The sequence below is a fragment of the Saccoglossus kowalevskii genome, chromosome 1, assembly GCF_978046115.1.
Source record: "Saccoglossus kowalevskii chromosome 1, keSacKowa6.1, whole genome shotgun sequence".
NCBI lineage: Eukaryota > Metazoa > Hemichordata > Enteropneusta > Harrimaniidae > Saccoglossus > Saccoglossus kowalevskii.
The window spans coordinates 43,451,765-43,473,855 of NC_140641.1; the positions used below are offsets into that span (position 1 = coordinate 43,451,765).

The 22,091-nt window shown below is 33.8% G+C and overlaps 1 protein-coding gene across 4 annotated transcripts; it reads left to right on the top strand.

Annotated features, from left to right (window-relative positions):
* The first annotated feature begins 6,706 nt into the window (after positions 1-6,706).
* On the top strand, positions 6,707-21,718 carry LOC100375859 (uncharacterized). Of its 4 annotated transcripts, none has more exons than XM_085502364.1 (10): positions 6,707-6,782; positions 7,314-7,469; positions 13,531-13,637; positions 13,762-13,940; positions 14,314-14,516; positions 16,157-16,195; positions 16,491-16,644; positions 17,243-17,586; positions 18,068-18,136; positions 21,185-21,718. In XM_085502364.1, the coding sequence occupies exons 2-10, from the start codon at positions 7,349-7,351 to the stop codon at positions 21,217-21,219; spliced, it is 1,251 nt and encodes a 416-aa protein (XP_085358490.1). In that variant the 5' UTR covers positions 6,707-6,782; positions 7,314-7,348; the 3' UTR covers positions 21,220-21,718. The 4 variants fall into 4 exon arrangements, with proteins under 4 accessions (XP_085358490.1, XP_085358495.1, XP_002732544.1 ...); XM_085502369.1 differs by having other exon boundaries at positions 18,068-18,109; positions 21,185-21,320; XM_002732498.4 differs by lacking the exon at positions 21,185-21,718 and adding an exon at positions 18,815-19,806.
* Positions 21,719-22,091: the final 373 nt, after the last annotated feature.

Genomic DNA, 22,091 nt, shown 5'->3' on the forward strand with positions numbered 1-22,091 from the left:
TTGATGACCGACCTCTGTATTTTAAAATCGTATTCAAACTGAATTTCTTTCCACTGAACTTGACGGCCTCAGCATTCGAACCGATTACTGGCCTCACTAGTCAATTTAATTTCAAACTTATGAAATTGCCTTCCCAGGAAATGACAATGACTACTGAATAGAGTAGATGTGGTGGACTGCGGTAGGGATCGAAATCGGTGCCTCATTTGACGAAATATGCACTGTGTGCTTCTACGGTGACCATTACAACAAATTCGGCAATACTATACCGTTGTCGGGTATGATTTACGATTGGTTCTGTGATATTATACGATTATAAGGGATGTTATACGATTGGTTCTGTTATATAATATGATTATTAGGAATGTTATACGATTGGTTCTGTGATATTATATGATTATTAGGAATGTTATACGATTGGTTCTGTGATATTATATGATTATTAGAAATGTTATACGATTGGTTCTGTGATATTATATGATTATTAGAAATGTTATACGATTGGTTCTGTGATATTATATGATTATTAGGAATGTTATACGATTGGTTCTGTGATATTATATGATTATTAGAAATGTTATACGATTGGTTCTGTGATATTATATGATTATTAGAAATGTTATGCGATTGGTTCTGTGATATTATATGATTATTAGGAATGTTATACGATTGGTTCTGTGATATTATATGATTATTAGGAATGTTATACGATTGGTTCTGTGATATTATATGATTATTAGGAATGTTATACGATTGGTTCTGTGATATTATATGATTATTAGAAATGTTATACGATTGGTTCTGTGATATTATATGATTATTAGAAATGTTATGCGATTGGTTCTGTGATATTATATGATTATTAGGAATGTTATACGATTGGTTCTGTGATATTATATGATTATTAGGAATGTTATACGATTGGTTCTGTGATATTATATGATTATTAGGAATGTTATACGATTGGTTCTGTGATATTATATGATTATTAGAAATGTTATACGATTGGTTCTGTGATATTATATGATTATTAGAAATGTTATATGATTGGTTCTGTGATATTATATGATTATTAGAAATGTTATACGATTGGTTCTGTGATATTATATGATTATTAGAAATGTTATACGATTGGTTCTGTGATATTATATGATTATTAGAAATGTTATGCGATTGGTTCTGTGATATTATATGATTATTAGGAATGTTATACGATTGGTTCTGTGATCTTATATGATTATTAGAGATGTTATACGATTGGTTCTGTGATATTATATGATTATTAGGAATGTTATACGATTGGTTCTGTGATATTATATGATTATTAGAAATGTTATATGATTGGTTCTGTGATATTATATGATTATTAGGAATGTTATACGATTGGTTCTGTGATATAATATGATTATTAGGAATGTTATACGATTGGTTCTGTGATATAATATGATTATTAGGAATGTTATACGATTGGTTCTGTGATATTATATGATTGTTAGAAATGTTATACGATTGGTTCTGTGATATTATATGATTATTAGGAATGTTATACGATTGGTTCTGTGATATTATATGATTATTAGGAATGTTATACGATTGGTTCTGTGATATTATATGATTATTAGGGATGTTATGCGATTGGTTCTGTGATATAATATGATTATTAGGAATGTTATATGATTGGTTCTGTGATATAATATGATTATTAGGAATGTTATACGATTGGTTCTGTGATATTATATGATTATTAGAAATGTTATACGATTGGTTCTGTGATATTATATGATTATTAGAAACGTTATACGATTGGTTCTGTGATATTATACGATTGTCGAGGTATATATACGAATATTGGGGATGTTATACAATATCGTCAGCATTGTTATACGAGTGCTATACAATTTGGTTAAAATGAAGATTTTTACAATATAAACCGAAAGTATAACATTTAGGAGAAGTGTTTATTATTAATGGAGGGAGGCGGGGATAGCTGGTTCAGGTTGTAGAAAATAAAAACGGCATTTTACAAATGGGTTTTTACACTTTACAGATAAAGCAAATTCCTCATTACATTTTACGTTTTTATAAGATTTTTCTATAATTTGAGTTTAAGAATCAAAATGGGAAATTACGACATTTAATTTGGAAAATGCTTTATACGCTTACAAAAAGTAATATCTTTGTACAAATTACGAATGAATAAAATAGCTGATTACTCAGTATTGAATCTGTTGACAAAATAAAATTCCTACATACAATAAATTGCATATATAACAGGTTAAAGTGTTCGGCATACTAAGAATAAATTACATTCTTAATAATTCCTAAAAATTCAAAACATCGCGAAAATTCATCATGAAAAATGACGATATCTCAAAATGTATTATCTCCATTCTGTATTACTATTGCAGAGGAGAATTCTATCTATATATACCTTTCATTCGATATCACATGATGTTTATCGAGAAGCATTACATCATTCATAAATACGGAAGTAAGGGATGAACTATCCACAATTTGTTGATTTTTTTCATAATTTTATTTCATCTCGACAAATTATGGCAGATCATAAAATGCCAAAATCAAAGAAATGAGAGGCCCTTTTATTGAAAATCTACGTAACTATTTGACTATGATCTATGCTAATTCTAATATTTCGAGAACTAATTGTCAAAATCTGTTTCCGGGATGTATTTCTGCTTAACACTGGTCTAGTGTGAATAAATTTCCAATCATATAACATCACCAATAATCATATAATATCACAGAACCAATCATATACCATCCCGGGCAATCGTATAACATCCCCGACAATCGTATAATATCGTCTAACCAGTCGTATAACATCCCTGACAATCGTATAATATCGTCTAACCAGTCGTATAACATCCCCGACAATCGTATAATATCGTCTAACCAGTCGTATAACATCCCTGACATTCATATAATATCTTCTAACCAGTCGTATAACATCCCTGACATTCATATAATATCTTCTAACCAGTCGTATAACATCCCTGACAATCATATAATATCGTCTAACCAGTCGTATAACATCCCTGTCAATCATATAATATCGTCTAACCAGTCGTATAACATCCCTGACATTCATATAATATCTTCTAACCAGTCGTATAACATCCCTGACATTCATATAATATCTTCTAACCAGTCGTATAACATCCCTGACAATCATATAATATCGTCTAACCAGTCGTATAACATCCCTGACAATCATATAATATCGTCTAACCAGTCGTATAACATCCCTGTCAATCATATAATATCGTCTAACCAGTCGTATAACATCCCCGACAATCATATAATATCGTCTAACCAGTCATATAACATCCCCGAAAATCATATAATATCGTCTAACCAGTCGTATAACATCCCTGACAATCATATAATATCGTCTAACCAGTCGTATAACATCCCTGACAATCATATAATATCGTCTAACCAGTCGTATAACATCCCTGACATTCATATAATATCTTCTAACCAGTCGTATAACATCCCTGACAATCATATAATATCGTCTAACCAGTCGTATAACATCCCTGTCAATCATATAATATCGTCTAACCAGTCGTATAACATCCCCGACAATCATATAATATCGTCTAACCAGTCGTATAACATCCCCGAAAATCATATAATATCGTCTAACCAGTCGTATAACATCCCTGACAATCATATAATATCGTCTAACCAGTCGTATAACATCCCTGACAATCGTATAATATTTTTGAATTTGTAGTTATGGTCCACCGTAGTACCCCTACTCGTTGCACAATATCGTTTTCTCGTCGAAGTGATAGATTATGAACAAGTCATAAATAGGTCGCTCATTGTCTGATTTTAGTATTTTCACATACGATGTCCTTTTGTAAATACAAACTATACTCAAGTGTACTTCAAGTTAAAGTTCACAGTTAGTTAAAAACAACAGAGTTGATAGTTTTACAACAAGAGTAATTATTGGAACTTACCGTGGTTACACTCCGCTCAAACTTATTTCTAAAGACCGATTTTAAGCGGCTTAGGCAACCATTGGTTGAGCTGTCGGTGTGTGATGACTGTCATAATCAAGGCGATTGGCAGATGGCAATCACCTTTGACGTCACCAGGTCTAAAATTGTATCAAATTTCACATTTTGATTTATTTGCATAAAGTTTGAAGTCGTCATGTTTTTGAGTTAGCATTATGTCATGATTTTGAGTTGGCATTATGTCATGATTTTGAGTTAGCATTATGTCATGATTTTGAGTTAGCATTATGTCATGATTTTGAGTTAGCATTATGTCATGATTTTGAGTTGGCATTATGTCATGATTTTGAGTTAGCATTATGTCATGATTTTGAGTTGGCATTATGTCATGATTTTGAGTTAGCATTATGTCATGATTTTGAGTTGGCATTATGTTATGATTTTGAGTTGGCATTATGTCATGATTTTGAGTTGGCATTATGTCATGATTTTGAGTTAGCATTATGTTATGATTTTGAGTTGGCATTATGTCATGATTTTGAGTTAGCATTATGTCATGATTTTGAGTTAGCATTATGTTATGATTTTGAGTTGGCATTACGTCATGATTTTGAGTTAGCATTATGTCATGATTTTGAGTTGGCATTATGTCATGATTTTGAGTTAGCATTATGTCATGATTTTGAGTTGGCATTATGTCATGATTTTGAGTTGGCATTATGTCATGATTTTGAGTTGGCATTATGTTATGATTTTGAGTTGGCATTATGTCATGATTTTGAGTTAGCATTATGTTATGATTTTGAGTTGGCATTATGTCATGATTTTGAGTTAGCATTATGTCATGATTTTGAGTTGGCATTATGTCATGATTTTGAGTTAGCATTATGTCATGATTTTGAGTTGGCATTATGTCATGATTTTGAGTTGGCATTATGTCATAATTTTGAGTTGGCATTATATCATGACTTTCTCACGGTCAGTACTGTCTGGTTGTATTACGCATCACAGCACTGATTTGATAATCAGATAGCATTGGATATCAGGTTATTTGTGTAAGTGAACGTGTGTACAAACGTGTGACTGATCAAGGTTTGAAATTAGACACAACTATAAGTACTCTAGAATCAAGCAGGTCGAATAATTATGACGCTGATAGTCTCCACAGATTACAGGTACTCTAGAATCAAGCAGGTCGAATAATTATGAGGGAGAAGAAAGACACAAGCGACATGCTTAGCAATATGGCATCGCTTAATTTAAGTAATAGAAGACAGTAATGTGTAAATCCATCGACGAATATCAACATTTACAGCTACAAAAACATATCTTCATCTCAAATCCACCCTCAGTTGTTAAAATTAGAACGCATTATATTAGACGAAGTTTTAACTACTCCGGGCGTTGTGTCGTCACAGGAAGCGCTGTTCCAGCACAGACCTGTATCATATGACGCCTTATTACCAGCCGATTTTGGCTAAAAAAAAATCCAGCGAATATAATTTTTTTCCTTTTTTTTCTTTCAACTCAACTCAATTCTAGTGAAATATTGTTCAGTGAGCGAAATATTAATGTCATTAATAATCCAATTTTCGAAACAACAGAAACTAACACATAATAACGATAATCAAATTTGCTTTTGAAGTTCGAAAGTACTTGCGTAATTTCCGGTTTCAACTAGTTCGAAAAAAGAAAATCCTTTAACGCGATAAAATCACGCATGGAACGGCAGTCCTAACCAGACACTAGTAGCGTAAAGTTATTGCAAATTTGCGCAATTTGGGCCCAGTTTGTTCTTACAAGTTTTCAGAGTTTCATTTATCATTATTTAGTAAACAGACCCATGACCCATTCTGTAAAATACGTGCCAACCGACGACTAACTTCGAAACGTTCGAAATTTCGAACAAATTCCCGGCACACCTTGCGCGATATGCGTCAGATCAGTGTAGAAGACGCCGACCTGCAGCGTCAATGCTACTCCGGGTGCACTTATGGAATTCAATTTCATCTTAAGTCTTCCCTTCAAAATGCAGGAAATAGCGTTTCAGATGGTCTGTATTTTAACATTTTTAAGAGGTAGCATGCCCTATCGCCCCGAGTAATATCGCGGCTTCGGCGCAAGGCTGGTCAGCAGACCCCCCTCCCATGCAAAATTCCGTGCAGCCGCCTGCACTGATTCAGAGGTCAAATTTAAAAAAAAGGACAATTCATTTAAGAGTGATAAACTAACTTTATTAATTTTATCGACATTGGCAAATTTATACATGGTGAATAAATATAATTACAATATACATTGAGTGCTCCGGAAACTAACGTTATAATAGATTTTGCAGACTATGTATATTCCATTTTAGTGTTGTATTTATTGGCCATACTGCTGTATAACCTTAATATACTGTTACGTCAATAAAAGTACTATTAGAAAGTCCAAGTTTTGCGGTGCGGTTGACTGTAGTTGACTGATGTTGTGCCAATCTATGTAGATAACATCGATGAGTTAAATCACAAAGCTCCATGGCAGAATCATTAATGAAAAAATACATTTAACATATTCTTTCTGACCTATTTAATTCAGAAAAATTTAAAATAGTTTAATGACGCAGATGGAGCATATTATGGTGACAAATACAGTGAATATAACATTTCGCACCTTTTACTCGCGCTGAAGGCGAAGTAGCCAATGAACGAAAGAATCAGCAAAGCGCCCCCACCAAGCTATCCCAGAGTTCCTTGCACGTAGCCATTTTGTTGTAGGGGAAAATCTTCGAACATTTGCTGTATTTAATTTGTGAGTATTTCATAATGTCTTTTTAATCTTATTCAAGTCCAAAACCTTGATATCTTTTAAATTCACAGTATTTTTCCTGTTCGTCTGTTTAACCGGAACACCCTCCTACAAACGTTTTTCGATCGGGTTTTCCTTCCTTGAAATTGGCGGCCTCGCCTCTTAGTGTGTGGCACATGTTCGTTTGACAACGTCGTGTCTTCTCCAAGAACAAAAGGATTCACTAAAACTTACTCTATGTCTAATCTGAATTTGAAGAAGATGCGAAGTCGAGATGTGCTTTTGAATTTGTTATTTGTGTATGTTTCTCGTATGTTAATATACAAATTGGAGATTTAACCACATTGAATGATCAATTTAGAATTAGTAATAGTACAGTAAATTAGGTCATGCAATTTCTGATTTCATTGGCAATCAAACTGTGTTTTCACGTTTACAGTTGTTTTCCATCTATGTAAGTAATTTAAATTTGTCCTCATTGTTATTATGTATATATTTCATTAGGGTTTAAATTGACAACATTGTTTATTTCAGCTGAATTGTGAATTAATACATTTAAGACTGCTAAGATGGCGGATCAATCAGACGTAAAAGACGAACCAACTAAAGTCTATCTTGCTGGGCTTAGTGCTGACACAGATGAAACTGCTTTAGAGCTGGAAATGAGTAAATTTGGTCAGGTTGCTGATGGTGAGTTGTCACATTCTGCCCAGTATAATAACTGGTGGTCTCATACTGTTTCGACTTGAAATTGACTTGAGGGGACAAAAGATTTCTTGTTGTGGAAGAAAAAGTATTCTTCTATACACTGAAAGTGAAATGTTTACATGCAGTGTTGTATTCTTGTACAAGATGTACTGATATGAAAATATATAACCTTTGTAATATTCTATTTTAAAAATATTTTACAATTTCAAACTTGTTTTTTCACACTAAATTACACATTCTTTTCAACTGTAATTTGGAAATTGTAAACAATGACAGACTCCCATTGATTTAATTATTTCAGTTTTCATATCATTTGGATAGTCATTATTTAATACAGTGATTTTAGGTATTAGTTTCTGAAATGGTTTTTTCAATGTTATTTTTTAAAATAGACAAAAAACAAATGATATATTATTCAATACTTGGCATTGTGCAGAACGGGGAATGTTATAAACATTAAATCTGACCAGCTTTTTAGCTTATTTGCATAACAAAGTACTACTAACCTAATTAATATGATAGATTATTATGTAAAATTATCCTTCATTCAGAATAGCATAGTTCAAGCATTGTAAAACCTTCATACTTTGAAGATGTTTGATTTGCTTTGCTGATAAAATATTTTAACAATGTCTCAAACCCTGAACCAGACCACAGAATTGCTTTGCATGTGATGTTACTGTACCATTTGATCTGAAAAAATGAGCTTGACAAGTTGCATCTCAATTCAAATCTTTTCCATGATAACATTAATACAGATATCATACCTGAACTTAATTTCTCGTTACAAGTGCTGCTAGTCACAATAAACACTTTAATGAATACCATAAAATCTCTAATTTAGACTTCATTGTTCAAACATTGCAATCTTTTCTAGTTCAATTTAGGTTTTCTGTTCTCACTGATGCCTGTTAAGGAATATGATAATTGTTGCTAGCGTGAATTAGTAACCTTTATTTCTACAATGAGCTGTTATCACTGTAAAATGTGTTAAATTCTCTTTCAATGCTGAAGTTTATCTTTCTAAAACTAAATCATGCTGTTTTCTTATCATCAATGCCAAAAGATTGTACTTATATCATCGGTAAATCTCTTCCATATTTCATTCACCATTATGTCGCTGAACTGTCATTAACTTATTTAAATGGGCTATAGTAATTTGAACACTTTGGCCCCATCCAGCATTTTGATTGGTTAATTAGCGACTTGACCTATCAGGTCAAAGAACAGTTTCAGGTCAACTTGTGTATGGAAAAAAAAAACATAATGGATATCGTAGCACATTGAGTGTTTGCATGAAACTAAGTTGAATTTTACTTTACACATTTCATAATAATTCCACAATTTATTTTTGTTCATTATTATAATCACTACTCAGTAATGATCAACAGTTGCAACACTTTCGCTACTCACACCGTAATCATTAGCTACTAAGCAATGCATTTGTGTTTTTACCTTGCCCGTAACATCGAAGATGGAAGGGAAAGGTATATTAAGGGAAAATTTCTGTCCAGCGTTGTCGTTGTCGTCGTCGTTAATAATTGTCATTGTGTGCACAATAACATTACTAATTCTATTCCAAACTATCAAACTTGGTCACCTTATTCATCAGTATAAAGTCTTTCCTGAGTTTGAACAACAGATGTTCTGTATGAAAATATGCAAAAATTAAGAAAATCTGATAAAATATTTTGACTGTTTCTACTTGACTGATCACTGGTTATACACATTCAAAGGTCACTGATCTCCGTGGAAATATGCATTGCTGTATGTGTTCAATTAAGCAAATCATCTATCTTGTAATAATATCCTTGGTAATGTTACTCCCAAATCCCATGGGAATACTAGACTGGGTTTCAAAACCAACTCATGGAGAGAGTTTTTGCACAGTCTGATACACATTTGCAAACCTAAAATCTTTTCAGAAAACAAGATGTCAGAAAATCAATATAAGCACTCCTATGAATTGGGTGTCAAACTTTGATCAAGATCTGAAGCTAATAGAAAATCTGTTTAGTTCAAAGTTATCAAATCAAAAACAATACATAAAAAAATACATAAAAAGCAAAACGTTGCATCCACATTGAAAAAAAATTGTACTCAAAAATAGGTATTCTGTATTTGACAAACAGTTCATTCGACAAATGAAAATTCACAGGAATTTGTTTCAGCTATTAGAACAGAATGATAGTGCTTTCATAATAGTAATTTAAAAACGCACTTTAAAAACAAAGATTGCAGTGTTTGAAGATGTAGAGTCTCAGGAGGCAAAGTACTGTTGACTTCTCTCTCCACTGGACACCAACTAACTATTTAAGTTGATTTGCATACAAAGCAGAGCTTGCAACATGATAGCTATTCATAGAGGGCGTTTTTTTACTTTTCAAATATTACAGTAGTCACGATGAATATAATAAGGCAGTTCATATTTGTCCCAGTGAATCATTAACTTTTGATAGACACCTGTACAAAATACTTTCTGTTATCTTGCATGGTTTATGAATCTATTCCTCTTTAAATGCAGCACTTTTTCTCTGAGATGAGGCATTTGTTTTTATACTAAAAAATCTGAATTACTTTGAATAAAGCTGGAAATTATGTTCCTTAAAATGATTAAACAAATTAGGCACCAGTGTTTTTGTACGATATTTAAATCTATCTAAAACTTGTTTGTAATCAAAATTAATTATGACAATGCATATTCATATTGAAACAAACTATGATGAAGGGAATAATATTAAATAACAAAGGGCAATGTCACCAGAGTTCAACTACTGTAAAGGGGGTAATTGTTCACTGGGTTTTAATTTAGCTTATTTCGCTGACTGGAAAAATGCGCTAAATTAAAACACAGTGAATATGTAACATTTAGCATAGAACACATTATCTAAATAACGAAACCGTGAATTTAAAACCCACTGAATATGCCTGAAATGGTAAATCAGTGAAATTTAAACCCAGTGAAAATTAGTCATTTTACAGTATGTTTTTTTTTAGAGTGTACTTTTCGTTACCTAAAAAATAAATACATTAAATATATTTATAATGCTGCCTACTGCTTGGTTTATGTTGACTCAGTTTATGGATTCAATGTCAAAAGCAAGTGCAGACACAATCTAGTAACTTTCCACAACTTAAGCAGGGCTTAAGATGTACACTGCTGACATATATTTGAGTGGAATATCAGTAATTTGCATAAACTGAGGGTATATAGTGTTTTCGTTGGATTTATTTTACTTGCATATTTCTATACCCATTCACCTACAAAAGCACGGCTGCACCGCCATGCTTGGCGATAGGACCGCCATGCTTTGTTTCCGATCGCTACCCTTACACTTAGGCCACCGTCTTAAATGAAGTTTTCTTACTGTATAAGTCTATGGCTTTTGTTTTCTGTTAACGTGGCACAACCACTCAGACACCATGAGTTGGCACTGCTGGTGGCAGTCAATCTATTTGCTTGTGAAATGCGAAATTCCTAGTTGTTCACGGATTGTAAAAAAACACACAGTAATACCGACAATTGCGACAGCTTAAAATAGGTGGTGACACGATGAAAGCATCAGTTTCAACGAACATTAAGTTAGTAAATAGTAACCAACGTAATTACCGGCTTCTACCGTAAGTTTATTTGGGTCTGCATGTGCGTTAAAGAAAAGATTATTGTAATGTCAAAAAAAAATCGAATTGCGACTGGTTTATAGGAATCCGTAAAACATCAGAAATTCAGTCTGTATGCTACCTTACCGATCACTCCACGACTGATGTCCGATTTGAAAACAAAAATCGTTCGAAGAAATGATTCCAATGTTAAAAATAAAACTTTTCATGATACTACTAATGACTGAAGCATTGATGAAATCAAAAAATTGTACAGGTTCGACGTACGGCTCAGAAAACGTGATGTCAAAAAGTTGAACATCTTAATATTCATTATACATCATGTCATAGATATACAGATATATTGGTTTGACGATCCTATGCAAAATAGCCGAATGTTGGCCATTTTTGTGTTAAAAAAATCATCAAATATCAAGCATTCCTGGCATTTATGAATGGATTTTGTTCAAACTTAGTACATACATTAGATATTACTGGTTCCTGATGCACATCGTTTAATTTTTCCGAACGGATTCAAAATGGCTGACTGGTGGCCATTTTGTTTCAATGATTGGGCTTCTAGAGCCATATTTCTGACATGCTTTGACTGATTATTTTCAAATTTTATATATTCGTTATACATCATGTTATAGATATATACATTAGTCATAAATTTTGACTCCCGTGTGTGAAGCACAAAAGTGAGTCTTTGCAGTTACCCCTGTATATATGTATGTATGTATGTCTGTATGTATGTAGTATGTATGTCACTTTTTTTGTTCCACTGTTATCTCAAGAACCACTAATCAAATTTTGGTGAAACTTGGTACATAGATGCCCTGGGATAATGCGCAGAGCTGATTAGGTTTTGTTAAAAATCTATGAATATTAATTACTTAATTTGCATGATAATTAGCTGATTTTTAGCTGTTCCAAGACTGTTCCACTGATATCTGAAGAACCACTCATTGGATTTTGATGAAACTTGGCACATGGATGCTCTGAACTAGTGCGCAGATTTGATTAGTTTTGGGTAAAAATCTATGAATATTAATTACCTAATTTGAATGATAATTAACTGATTTCAAGCTGTTCCATGACTGGTCCACTGATTTTTGAAGAACCACTCATTGGATTTCAATGAAACTTGGCACATGGATGCTCTGAACTAATGCGCAGATTTGATTAGTTTGGGGTAATAATCTGTTAATATTATTAATTACCTAATTTACATAATGATTAATCAATTTTCGGCTTTTCCACTGATATCTCAAGTACTAATCATAACATTTCAATAAAACTTGGTACATAGATGTCATATGACACTGCACAGACTTGATAGTTTTTAGGGTAATATCAGTAGATATTAATTACCTAATTTGCATAATTAATTATTTTCAGGGGTTGATATTTCTAGTAATAATGATCACGTTTCAATGAAACTTGGTACATAGTTACTTGAGGACTGTGCAGAGACCTAATTAGTTTTGGGTAAATATTTGTGCATATTAATCACCTTATTAGCATAATTAGTTAATTTTCAGCTTTTCACCTGATATCTCAAGTACTAATCATCACATTTCAATGAGACTTGCGACATAGATATTCTAGGACTACGCAGAGACCTGATTTATTTTGGGATAAATAATTGTGCCTATTAATTACCTAATTTGCATAATTAGTTAATTTTTTGCTGTTCTATGGCTGTTGCACTGATGTCTAAAAACCAATCATTGGATTTTAACGAAACTTTTCAAGAGTACCTGTCACATTTCAATGAACCTAGGACTATACACCATATTAGTTTTTGGTAAATATTTATGCTTTTTAATCACCTAATTAACATAATTAATTAATACTGTATATCTCAAGCATTGATCATCACATTTGAATAAAACTTGGTACATAAATGGTCTAGGACAATAGACAGCCTGATTAATTTTGGGTTAAAATCTGTTCATATTAATTCTCTAATTAGCATAATAATTAATATTTTTTTGGTTCTAATCACCTTTCAATGAAACTTGGTACATTGTGCAGACCTTATTAGTTTGACACTTAAATCTGTTCGTTACCTTATTTGCATAATAAATTTTCTGCGTTTCCATCAACATCTCAAGTTCAAGTAATTTTGAATTAATTTTTAATGTGTCTCCAATACTCTCGGCACACAGGAGTTCTTTCTAAGCTTTCTTTGATTAATTAATGCTGTTCCAGAGCAATATCTCCCAATATGGACAAGTACTTGTTAAACAATCATCGTAATCATATTCCTGACATAGTTATATTCCAGCTATATTACTATAAACAAAACTATATATCTTAAATTTGATAACTAACGGGACTGTGCCATGCATGGCTTGTTTTGAATATGTTCCATCTACAGTGACACTTGACCCCAAAGCACATTTTAATTAACATGTATTTTATTTTTAATTAACAGTGCTTTTAATCAAAGATAAAACAACTGGAAGATCCAGGGGCTTTGCGTTCGTTACATATGAAACCTCTTCTGATGCAGCTTTGGCTGTTACTGGGCTCAATGGCAAGGTATGGAAGATTAGTTCATTTACATCATTTAGTTTAAAAATGCATCTCAAAAAAAAAAAAAGAATATCATGAACTAAATGCCAGAGATGCATTGTCTAGTTTGTTTTTGTTTCACATCTTGCAGGAATTTATGGGTAAAGTCATCAAAGTTGATCATGCAAAGAAGCCTTCCTTTCAACAGCCAGGATACACACCTAACAGGGGACGAGGCAGAGGAGATAGAGGAGATAGAGGTGATAGAGGGGATAGAGGGGGTTTCCGTGGTCGTGGTGGAGATAGAGGTGCTTCACGGGGTATGTCGAGGTACAGTAAAATTTTCATCAAGTACTTTTTGTGGTGTAGTGATTCTGTGATTAATAGATCTTACTAGAACCCATGTAATATAGTGCTAGTTGATATTTATTGACTAAAGATGTAACTGTGCTTAAGGTCTGCATGTGATTGTGTCAACCTGAGTAAGGTCAAAATAGTAATGGAACTTTAAACTGCCATTGTAATAGCAAAATGTAAATGAAACCAATCACACATTTTCTATAACATAGTACTATATACAGTTATCATTTGTGCCAGCAATTTGCATTTAAATTTGTTTTGAGTGACTGAACAAATGTACTTTTTTTCAAGAATGCTTATTATTAGGAACAGTATTGTTACTTTTGTATTTATATTTTTATAGGGGTATGGGTGGTGGTGGATACAGGGGACGTGGCAGTTATGGAGGTGGTTATGGAGGAGGATATGGAGGCTATGGTGAAAGCGGTGGCAGGGGAGGTTCAGGATATGGTGGTTACTCTAGTGGACGAGGAAGTTACAATGGTAGAGGAGAATATGGTGGAGGTAGAGGTGAATATGGGAGAGGAGGATCACGAGGTAGCAGAGGTAAGTTAAGTCTATGGATCCCTGGTCTTTTGTGATTCAAGTTTTTTCCGCGTTGCACAAACCAAATTATGACAATCAACACTGTAAGCAACTATGAAAAAAAACTGAATTCTGACATCCATAGTTTTTAAAGACTAATTGCTTCTTTTCAAAAACAAACTACTAATATTTTTTGTAAATTTCTAAATTTTTGTTGTCCAGTTGGGCTACCAATTTTTGTAAAATGGTAGCCCCAGGACAAGATTTGATTATGTGTGTGTCCTGGGCTACCTTTACCAGCTATATAACATTTATATAAATGTACCCTCTGGTCATGTTGGACATAAGAACAAATTTCAAAAAGCTTGAAGCTCAGTTGTTCTAAAACTGTATACCTTTCTGGTCTGGTCTGGTCTGGTGATCTGTAGTCATTTAGTCAGTCAGGGAAAATGGATATAAATATGCAAATAATACTCTGCTACTTCAAAATGAATTTTGAATAAAATAAAATAAAAATCTCAGATAAGAATTTTGAGACCTGAATTCTTTTTAAGATGTGTAATGCTATATATGTTAACTTTATGCAGTTTGTAATATTGGATAGTTGAACCATTTTCATTGATGACTTAGTATACCAATGTTCATGTATTCATGTCAGGGCATCCGCTGATAAGTTTTACCTATGTTGGATACCATGGTTCTCCCCATTATACACACAGTATGGCGCGTTCTCCCCAGGATACACATAGTATGGCGCGTTCTCCCCAGGATACACACAGTATGGCGCGTTCTCCCCAGGATACACAGAATGGCGCGTTCTCCCCAGGATACACACAGTATGGCGCGTTGTCCCCAGGATACACACAGTATGACGCGTTCTCCCCAGGATACACACAGTATGGCGCGTTCTCCCCAGGATACACAGTATGGCGCGTTCTCCCCAGGATACACATAGTATGGCGCGTTGTCCCCAGGATACACACAGTATGACGCGTTCTCCCCAGGATACACACAGTATGGCGCGTTCTCCCCAGGATACACAGTATGGCGCGTTCTCCCCAGGATACACATAGTATGGCGCGTTCTCCCCGGGATACATGCAGTATGGCACGTTGTCCCCAGGATACACACAGTATGGCGCGTTGTCCCCAGGATACACGCAGTATGGCGAGTTCTTCCGAGAATACAAACAGTATGGCGAGTTCTTCCGAGAATACAAACAGTGTGGCGATATTGCTACAGGCTGTGTTTTGGGGCCACACTAGTCTGACTCGGCTACAATGATTATCTCAACTACCACAGTGCCATTTCCGGGGAGAACACTGGCTATCATTTAATCAATTTTTAATCTGCATTTGTGTCGCAAGCAACTTGAAAATTTAATCTGGTGGAGGATTAGTTGGAGGTCTAGCCGTCGGTGACTGGTGGAGGTTTAGTTGGAGGTCTGGCCATTGGTGACTGGTGGAGGTTTAGTTGGTCTGGCCATTGGTGACTGGTGGAGGTTTAGTTGGTCTGACCTTTGGTGACTGGTGGAGGTTTATATGTGTGAATGTTAGTGATGTACATGTACATAAATGTTGTGTGCACTTGCCCTTTTGTTCGCTATTCATATGGTATTTGAATAAGAATATAATTCAAATGGTTCCATTTTTTTCCTTCAGATGATGGTCCACCACAAAAGAGAATGAGGTCTGATATAGGTGAGCAATTCTCTAATGTATAAATTAAGATTGAATGCTCTAGTGTAAAATATATACTGATTACCATGATTGTTTTTTTAAACACAATGCCTATATATTTTTTCTGAAGGAAATACTACCTACAGTATACATAATTGTACATTAATGTATATCAGCAAAGTAAATAAAACTTGTTAGCATGAGGTAGAATAAATTCTCATTTAGTTGCAAGGGACTTTGTTTCATTTTAAGTGGCTGTTGTTGGTTCATATTTGCTTGCTAGTCAGCATTATGGTAAATTTCATTTGTATTTCAGGCAGAGGCTATGATGATCAAGGTGGTTATGGAGAAGAACATGGATATGGTGAATCTAGGTACAGTGATTATCCATCCCGTGATCCCCCATCTAGGGAGTATCCTCCAGAAAGGAGTACTGAACCTCCTCCAAGGGGATACCCTCCAAGGGAAAGGTAAGTGTACCATTATTACTCACCGTTAGGATGAAGTCCGAAAATGTGTTTTTTTGGTCATGTGTAGACAGATTTTGTTCAAACTCAATACAAACATCAGACATAATAGGACCTTTTCCGATCTCATTCAAAACAAGCCATCAAAGATGACAGCATAGCTGTTCATATATTTGATTTATCCATTGTCTGTCAACAATTCCATTTTCTACTTCTTGAAAACGACCAGCTCAATTGCTTTGATACTTTGGGCCCATAGGTTGACCTCCAAAAGATTTGTAACACTATAACAATTGTAATTGCTATGGCAACAACCAAAGAAACTTGCATTGTTAGTGATATTGCAAGAACATTGTGGGAACACTAACTATGGCAAATAGTTAATATTTCATCACACAGAACAATATCAACTTTGTCAGGTTGCTTGTTAACGAATGCTATATTCCTGACATGCTTTTGTCTCGTCATGCAATTCCAGACATTTAAGGTTACAAATTCTGCAATTCTGGGTCTCTGGTAATGCATGGCCAGATTTTGTTCAAAATTTCTATGTATTGCCTTCCTGGAGATTAACATGATTGCTAAATATTGCCTTGTTCAGAGGAGAATACCCACCTAGAGAGCCATACAGAGCAGCAAGAGACTACCCACCAGAACGTGAATCGTATAGTGCTAGAGATTATCCAGCAAGAGATTATCCTCCTCCTGCTAGCACACGTGATTATGCTACTCCTGCACCACGAGAGTACCCACCAGCTGCTAGCACAGCTACGGATTATTCTTCTACTACTGCTGCCCCCCGTAGAGGATATGAAGAAACTAGCTACGCAAGTCGTGATTATGGTACTTCTGCTGCTTCTTCTGTACCTGCTGCACCACGGGATTATGCACATGGACAAGAAACTAACAGCAGGGAGACAACATATTCCCGGGAATATGATTACAGTAAGTAACTTTATGTAGACTTTTATGTGCAATGTGCAATGTCCAATTTCAGAGCTTCCATCATTCTGTTTTTAACAGACATTGATTTATTTGCAATTTATAATAAATTCAATAATGTCTAAGGTCTAATTATAAAGTTTATAAAATCACCGTATTCCTTGTTGATCAAAGGACATTTCACCAATATTTTGTTATAGAATGTTTCAGGTGTAAATAGTTTAGATTTTGGAAATAGCAAAATGAGCACATCAGATTTCTCTGCAATGCGTTTGTAAGAAGCTACTGCCAGAACATGTATTAAGATAGGCATAACCCTTAAAAATCAGTAGTCAATATCTGAGATTTTCTTTTAAGCAAGTTCAAAAACATGGGAAAATAAAGGTATTTCAATATCCTCCAAGATGTGCGACCTTTTCAGGGTTGTGTGTAAGGTCAGATAGGCTTAATGTGCATCACTTTATATCTTAACACTTTGTTGTAGGTGCACCAAGTAGCCGAGGTTATGAAGGATACCCCAGTACAGGTACTAGAGAATACAGTGATTATGGTGGTAATGTTGCAATTTAATTAATTTCTGTGGTTTTATCTGTTCTTCCTATCAAAACAGTTGACTATTTTGTCTTCTGTCTGTCTTCTTTTATCTCTATACATCATCTTTCCAAATTCAAATGAATTCTATGCTGAAATAAAGTGAAATAACAAATTTAAACTACAAAATAAAAAACTTATTAACATTAAAAAATATCTTTTTTTTAAAAAAAAGTAACCGATGTCAATTTTAGTGAAATTCAACAAATTGAAACTTCTAAACATCAAATGCCTGTGTCTTGTTCTGCTTTTGTTTGTAATGTCTTTCCAACTTCACAGCCAAAGCTGGAGTGTTGCTAAATAGCAGTTTGATTTTCTTGAAAACAGGAAACTGATTTATTGAAAGAAGATTTAACTTTGTGCCTTCTCTCCACAGTCTGTCTTTGTAGTTTTAATCTTCACTTCTGTAGTATCATCATTTCATGAAAACATGAAAACATTCCAGCTGTCACTAAAAAAAAACTAGAAAACAGTTAGCTTGATAGTGGCTTTACTGTTAAACAAAATGGAAGTGCTGATAACACACATTGGAGTAAAAATTAAACTGGTTTGAAATGTTTACCCGTGCAGGTTCAATCAAATGTAGTCGGCTCAAAAAATGTTTTTTTTTTTCTCAACTCAAATGTAAATACAATTTCAGGTGCATCCCGTTCAGCTGCTCCAGCACGTCAAGCAGATACTTATGGAGCAAATGGTAGGGGCAGATATGATTCCTATGCTTCGCGTGACCCATATGCAGAGGAAAAAGTAGGGTACCCACCACCCAGAGAGTCGTATGGGGCTGAAATTGCCCCTTCTCGTACCGCACGCCCATTAGACCATAGTGCTGCTCCCCCTCCAACTAGAGGATACGATCGTTACTAAAATGCCAATAAAAGGCCACCAGTCAGCGGCAAAGAATCATGGAAAAACAACAAATTTATGAAACTCAAGTCATGAATTACAGCAACTACGTAAACATAAACTTTATCCCTTGAGCACTAATTGTCACTCAAGTATATTTAAAACTGTTGAAATCTTTGTTAACCATTGTCAACTTATATCTGAATAATCTCAACATGCACATCAATACCTGACAACTTTGAAATAGAAGTAAATTTTTATTAGGAGTACCACCACACTTGTTATGTACAAAAACTGTTGAAAACAAGTTTTGTAAACAGCTGTTTTCTGATAGTCCTCTGCTCACTTATTTGATAATTACTGGTTGTGAAAAAAATAAAGGCAGTTGGATATATTTGGGAGTGGCACTGAAAATATGGCCAGTTTTTATAAAAAAAATTTAAAAATTCTTTGTACTTGATTCACTAATACAATGTTGACAAATCTGGTAAGGTTGTATAAATTGAAGTGCACATTTTTGTAGTTGTGTATGAACTAAATGGTTCCACTGCCAGAAGTCGTTACTAAATGATGTCGGTCAAATGACTGTCGAGGTAAAATACTATTTGAGCTAGTTCTTGTTTTATTAAAAAGTTTCACATGTCTCTGTATTTCAAATCTTCTCTGTTTTAATAGACCAAGAAATCAAGCAAAAGTCTTATAACATGTTATTGTAAAAGAGAAAAAAAAAAAAATGTTTTTTGTGTAGTTTTCTTATTTGTAAAAGTATTAAACTTGTTCTTATCCTAAGTATTAGTTGTCATTAAGTCAACCAATTCCAAGCAAGTAAGAATGAAATCCAAACAATAGTATATTGATTCGTGTCTCTTGATAAATAAAAGCACGATTAAAATCTTGCCATATCAAAACAGATATTCTGCTAGATTCATCTTACTCCTGAAATCTTATAATTGACCACATATTTTGTTTGTTCCGACTGTCCTTACAAAAACATCCCTTTATAATGGCGTAACCAGATCTTGGATGAACTATTTCCACAAATAGTTGACTTGCCATGTTGCCGTGCAAGAGGAAAAAAAATCATACACATTCAAATAAAAATTGCCATGAAAAAAAAATCTGTAGCAGACTGCCAACCTGTCTTAAAGAAGTGAAGAGAAATATTAAAAAAAACTGGTTGATTTGCTTGCAGTGCTAAAGGTAATGTATGAATTCTCATCTCTATAATGGCCGGTAAATGTCAAAATTAAATAAAACAAAATGTATTAAAGTGACTGTGTCGGTAAAACGTATAAATATTTGCCTATATTCACTAATTCAAGAAATGATGTAATAATTATTAATGTGTTCGAGTTGAAAAAAAACTATTCAAAAAAACAAAATGCCAGGTGCAATATAAAATAATTTGCCGGGAAAAAACATTTTAAATGTTACAAATTACTAAAATCTGTGATTATTGCTATCCAATTTTCTTTCAGTGTGTAGTGATAGATGACGAAAATAAATTTTTTTTTTTAGCACAAGAAAACAGTAAATCATATACAACTAATGTAGTCAAAAAATGTTCAATCCAGGAACCTCTCCAAAGATCAATATAAAACAAACTTCTATAAACATTGCATGGGAAGCATGTATTAATAGCAAAAATGCTTCGGGGGAAAATTCCAATTTGATCAGGTGTTGAAATTACACTGCTGACTTTTAAAGTTGTATTTCATTAAATAGACCTCTTTCTTAAGCTAGAGGACCCTCAGTTTCCTGTCAGAGAGACCTTTCAGTTTGACTTTAATATATGATGGGTTAAATTTAAAAAAAAAAATCATTTTTTGTACATGTAGTGAAACGTGCTTCGCCTGAAAGAGTCTCTGTCAAGACACTAAAGTCTCTGGACTTGTCAAGAGTCTATCACTTCACACATGGGTGACTTGATATTCTATTGATATTGCATGAAAGACTTGGGTCTTGTTTCTTTCTATATTCAGATGTGTGCACCGATATTCTTTTTCAGTAGTACCTGTTCAGCAAATACAGTTTACCTAAATTATTATAATTTTTGTGATTGATATGCCACGCCAAGTAATGTGAAATTGTTGATCTAATGCATTTCCATTGACAGAAATGCATTGAATTACTAAATGAAAATATTTTCTATACTTAATATTGTCAGACAAAAAGACTGATGCGGTGGCAGCAGCAGTATAAACTTTGATGCCAACAAGTCACTGGTGTTGCCTGGAGATGTTCCACTGGCTCCTCAAACTTTGAGAAGCTAAAATATGGAAGAAGTCATTCAATTTGAAAAATGTTTTTTTTTTTCCATTATACCATGCAAATATTTTAGATTTTTTTTTTTAAACCAAACCCACAATACCATTGAAACAGCTTCTACTGTATTTGAAATGCGTCTTTACTTCGCCATATTTCCTAATTAAGATACTGTTTTAAAAAAAAATTGTTCGGCGTTGTATTAAGTTTTATATATTAACATTGAGTGAATATGAATACTGTATGAAAATTCTGTATTTTGATTTAAAAAAAGGTTTAATCATTTCAAGAAGAGGGGACAAATGTTTCTTGCACATTTTTTGATGCTTCAACAATGCGCGATGACAGTCTGTTCTATGGGCAATGCCATCTCAATTCAGAACAAATTATCATTTTAAGGTAACTGTTATTTATTTACATACCATGTACGCCAAAAGGAAGAAAAAAAAAACTTGTTTATTTGAAATAATTTGTCAAATTGTATATGTAAAGCAGCTGTTAGATGTACATATTGATGTGGAACATTCCATCATTGATAACTCTGGTGTTGCGCAGTAATCTAAACAACTCCCATTCCTATCTTAACTGCTTATAAAAAGCGCATCTTGCCAAAAATCCCCCCCAATTGTTTAATAAAATTGTTTACATGTATCTTGAATAAAACAAAGTATTAAAACTGTTGTGAAACCATCTGACAAATTTATATCGCTTTATTGAGTGATATTTCATCACTGAAATGCATATTTAGATTTATGGGCAGTGAAACAAATTGTGTTCATATTCAGGGGCAGGGGCAGAAAAATGAGCTG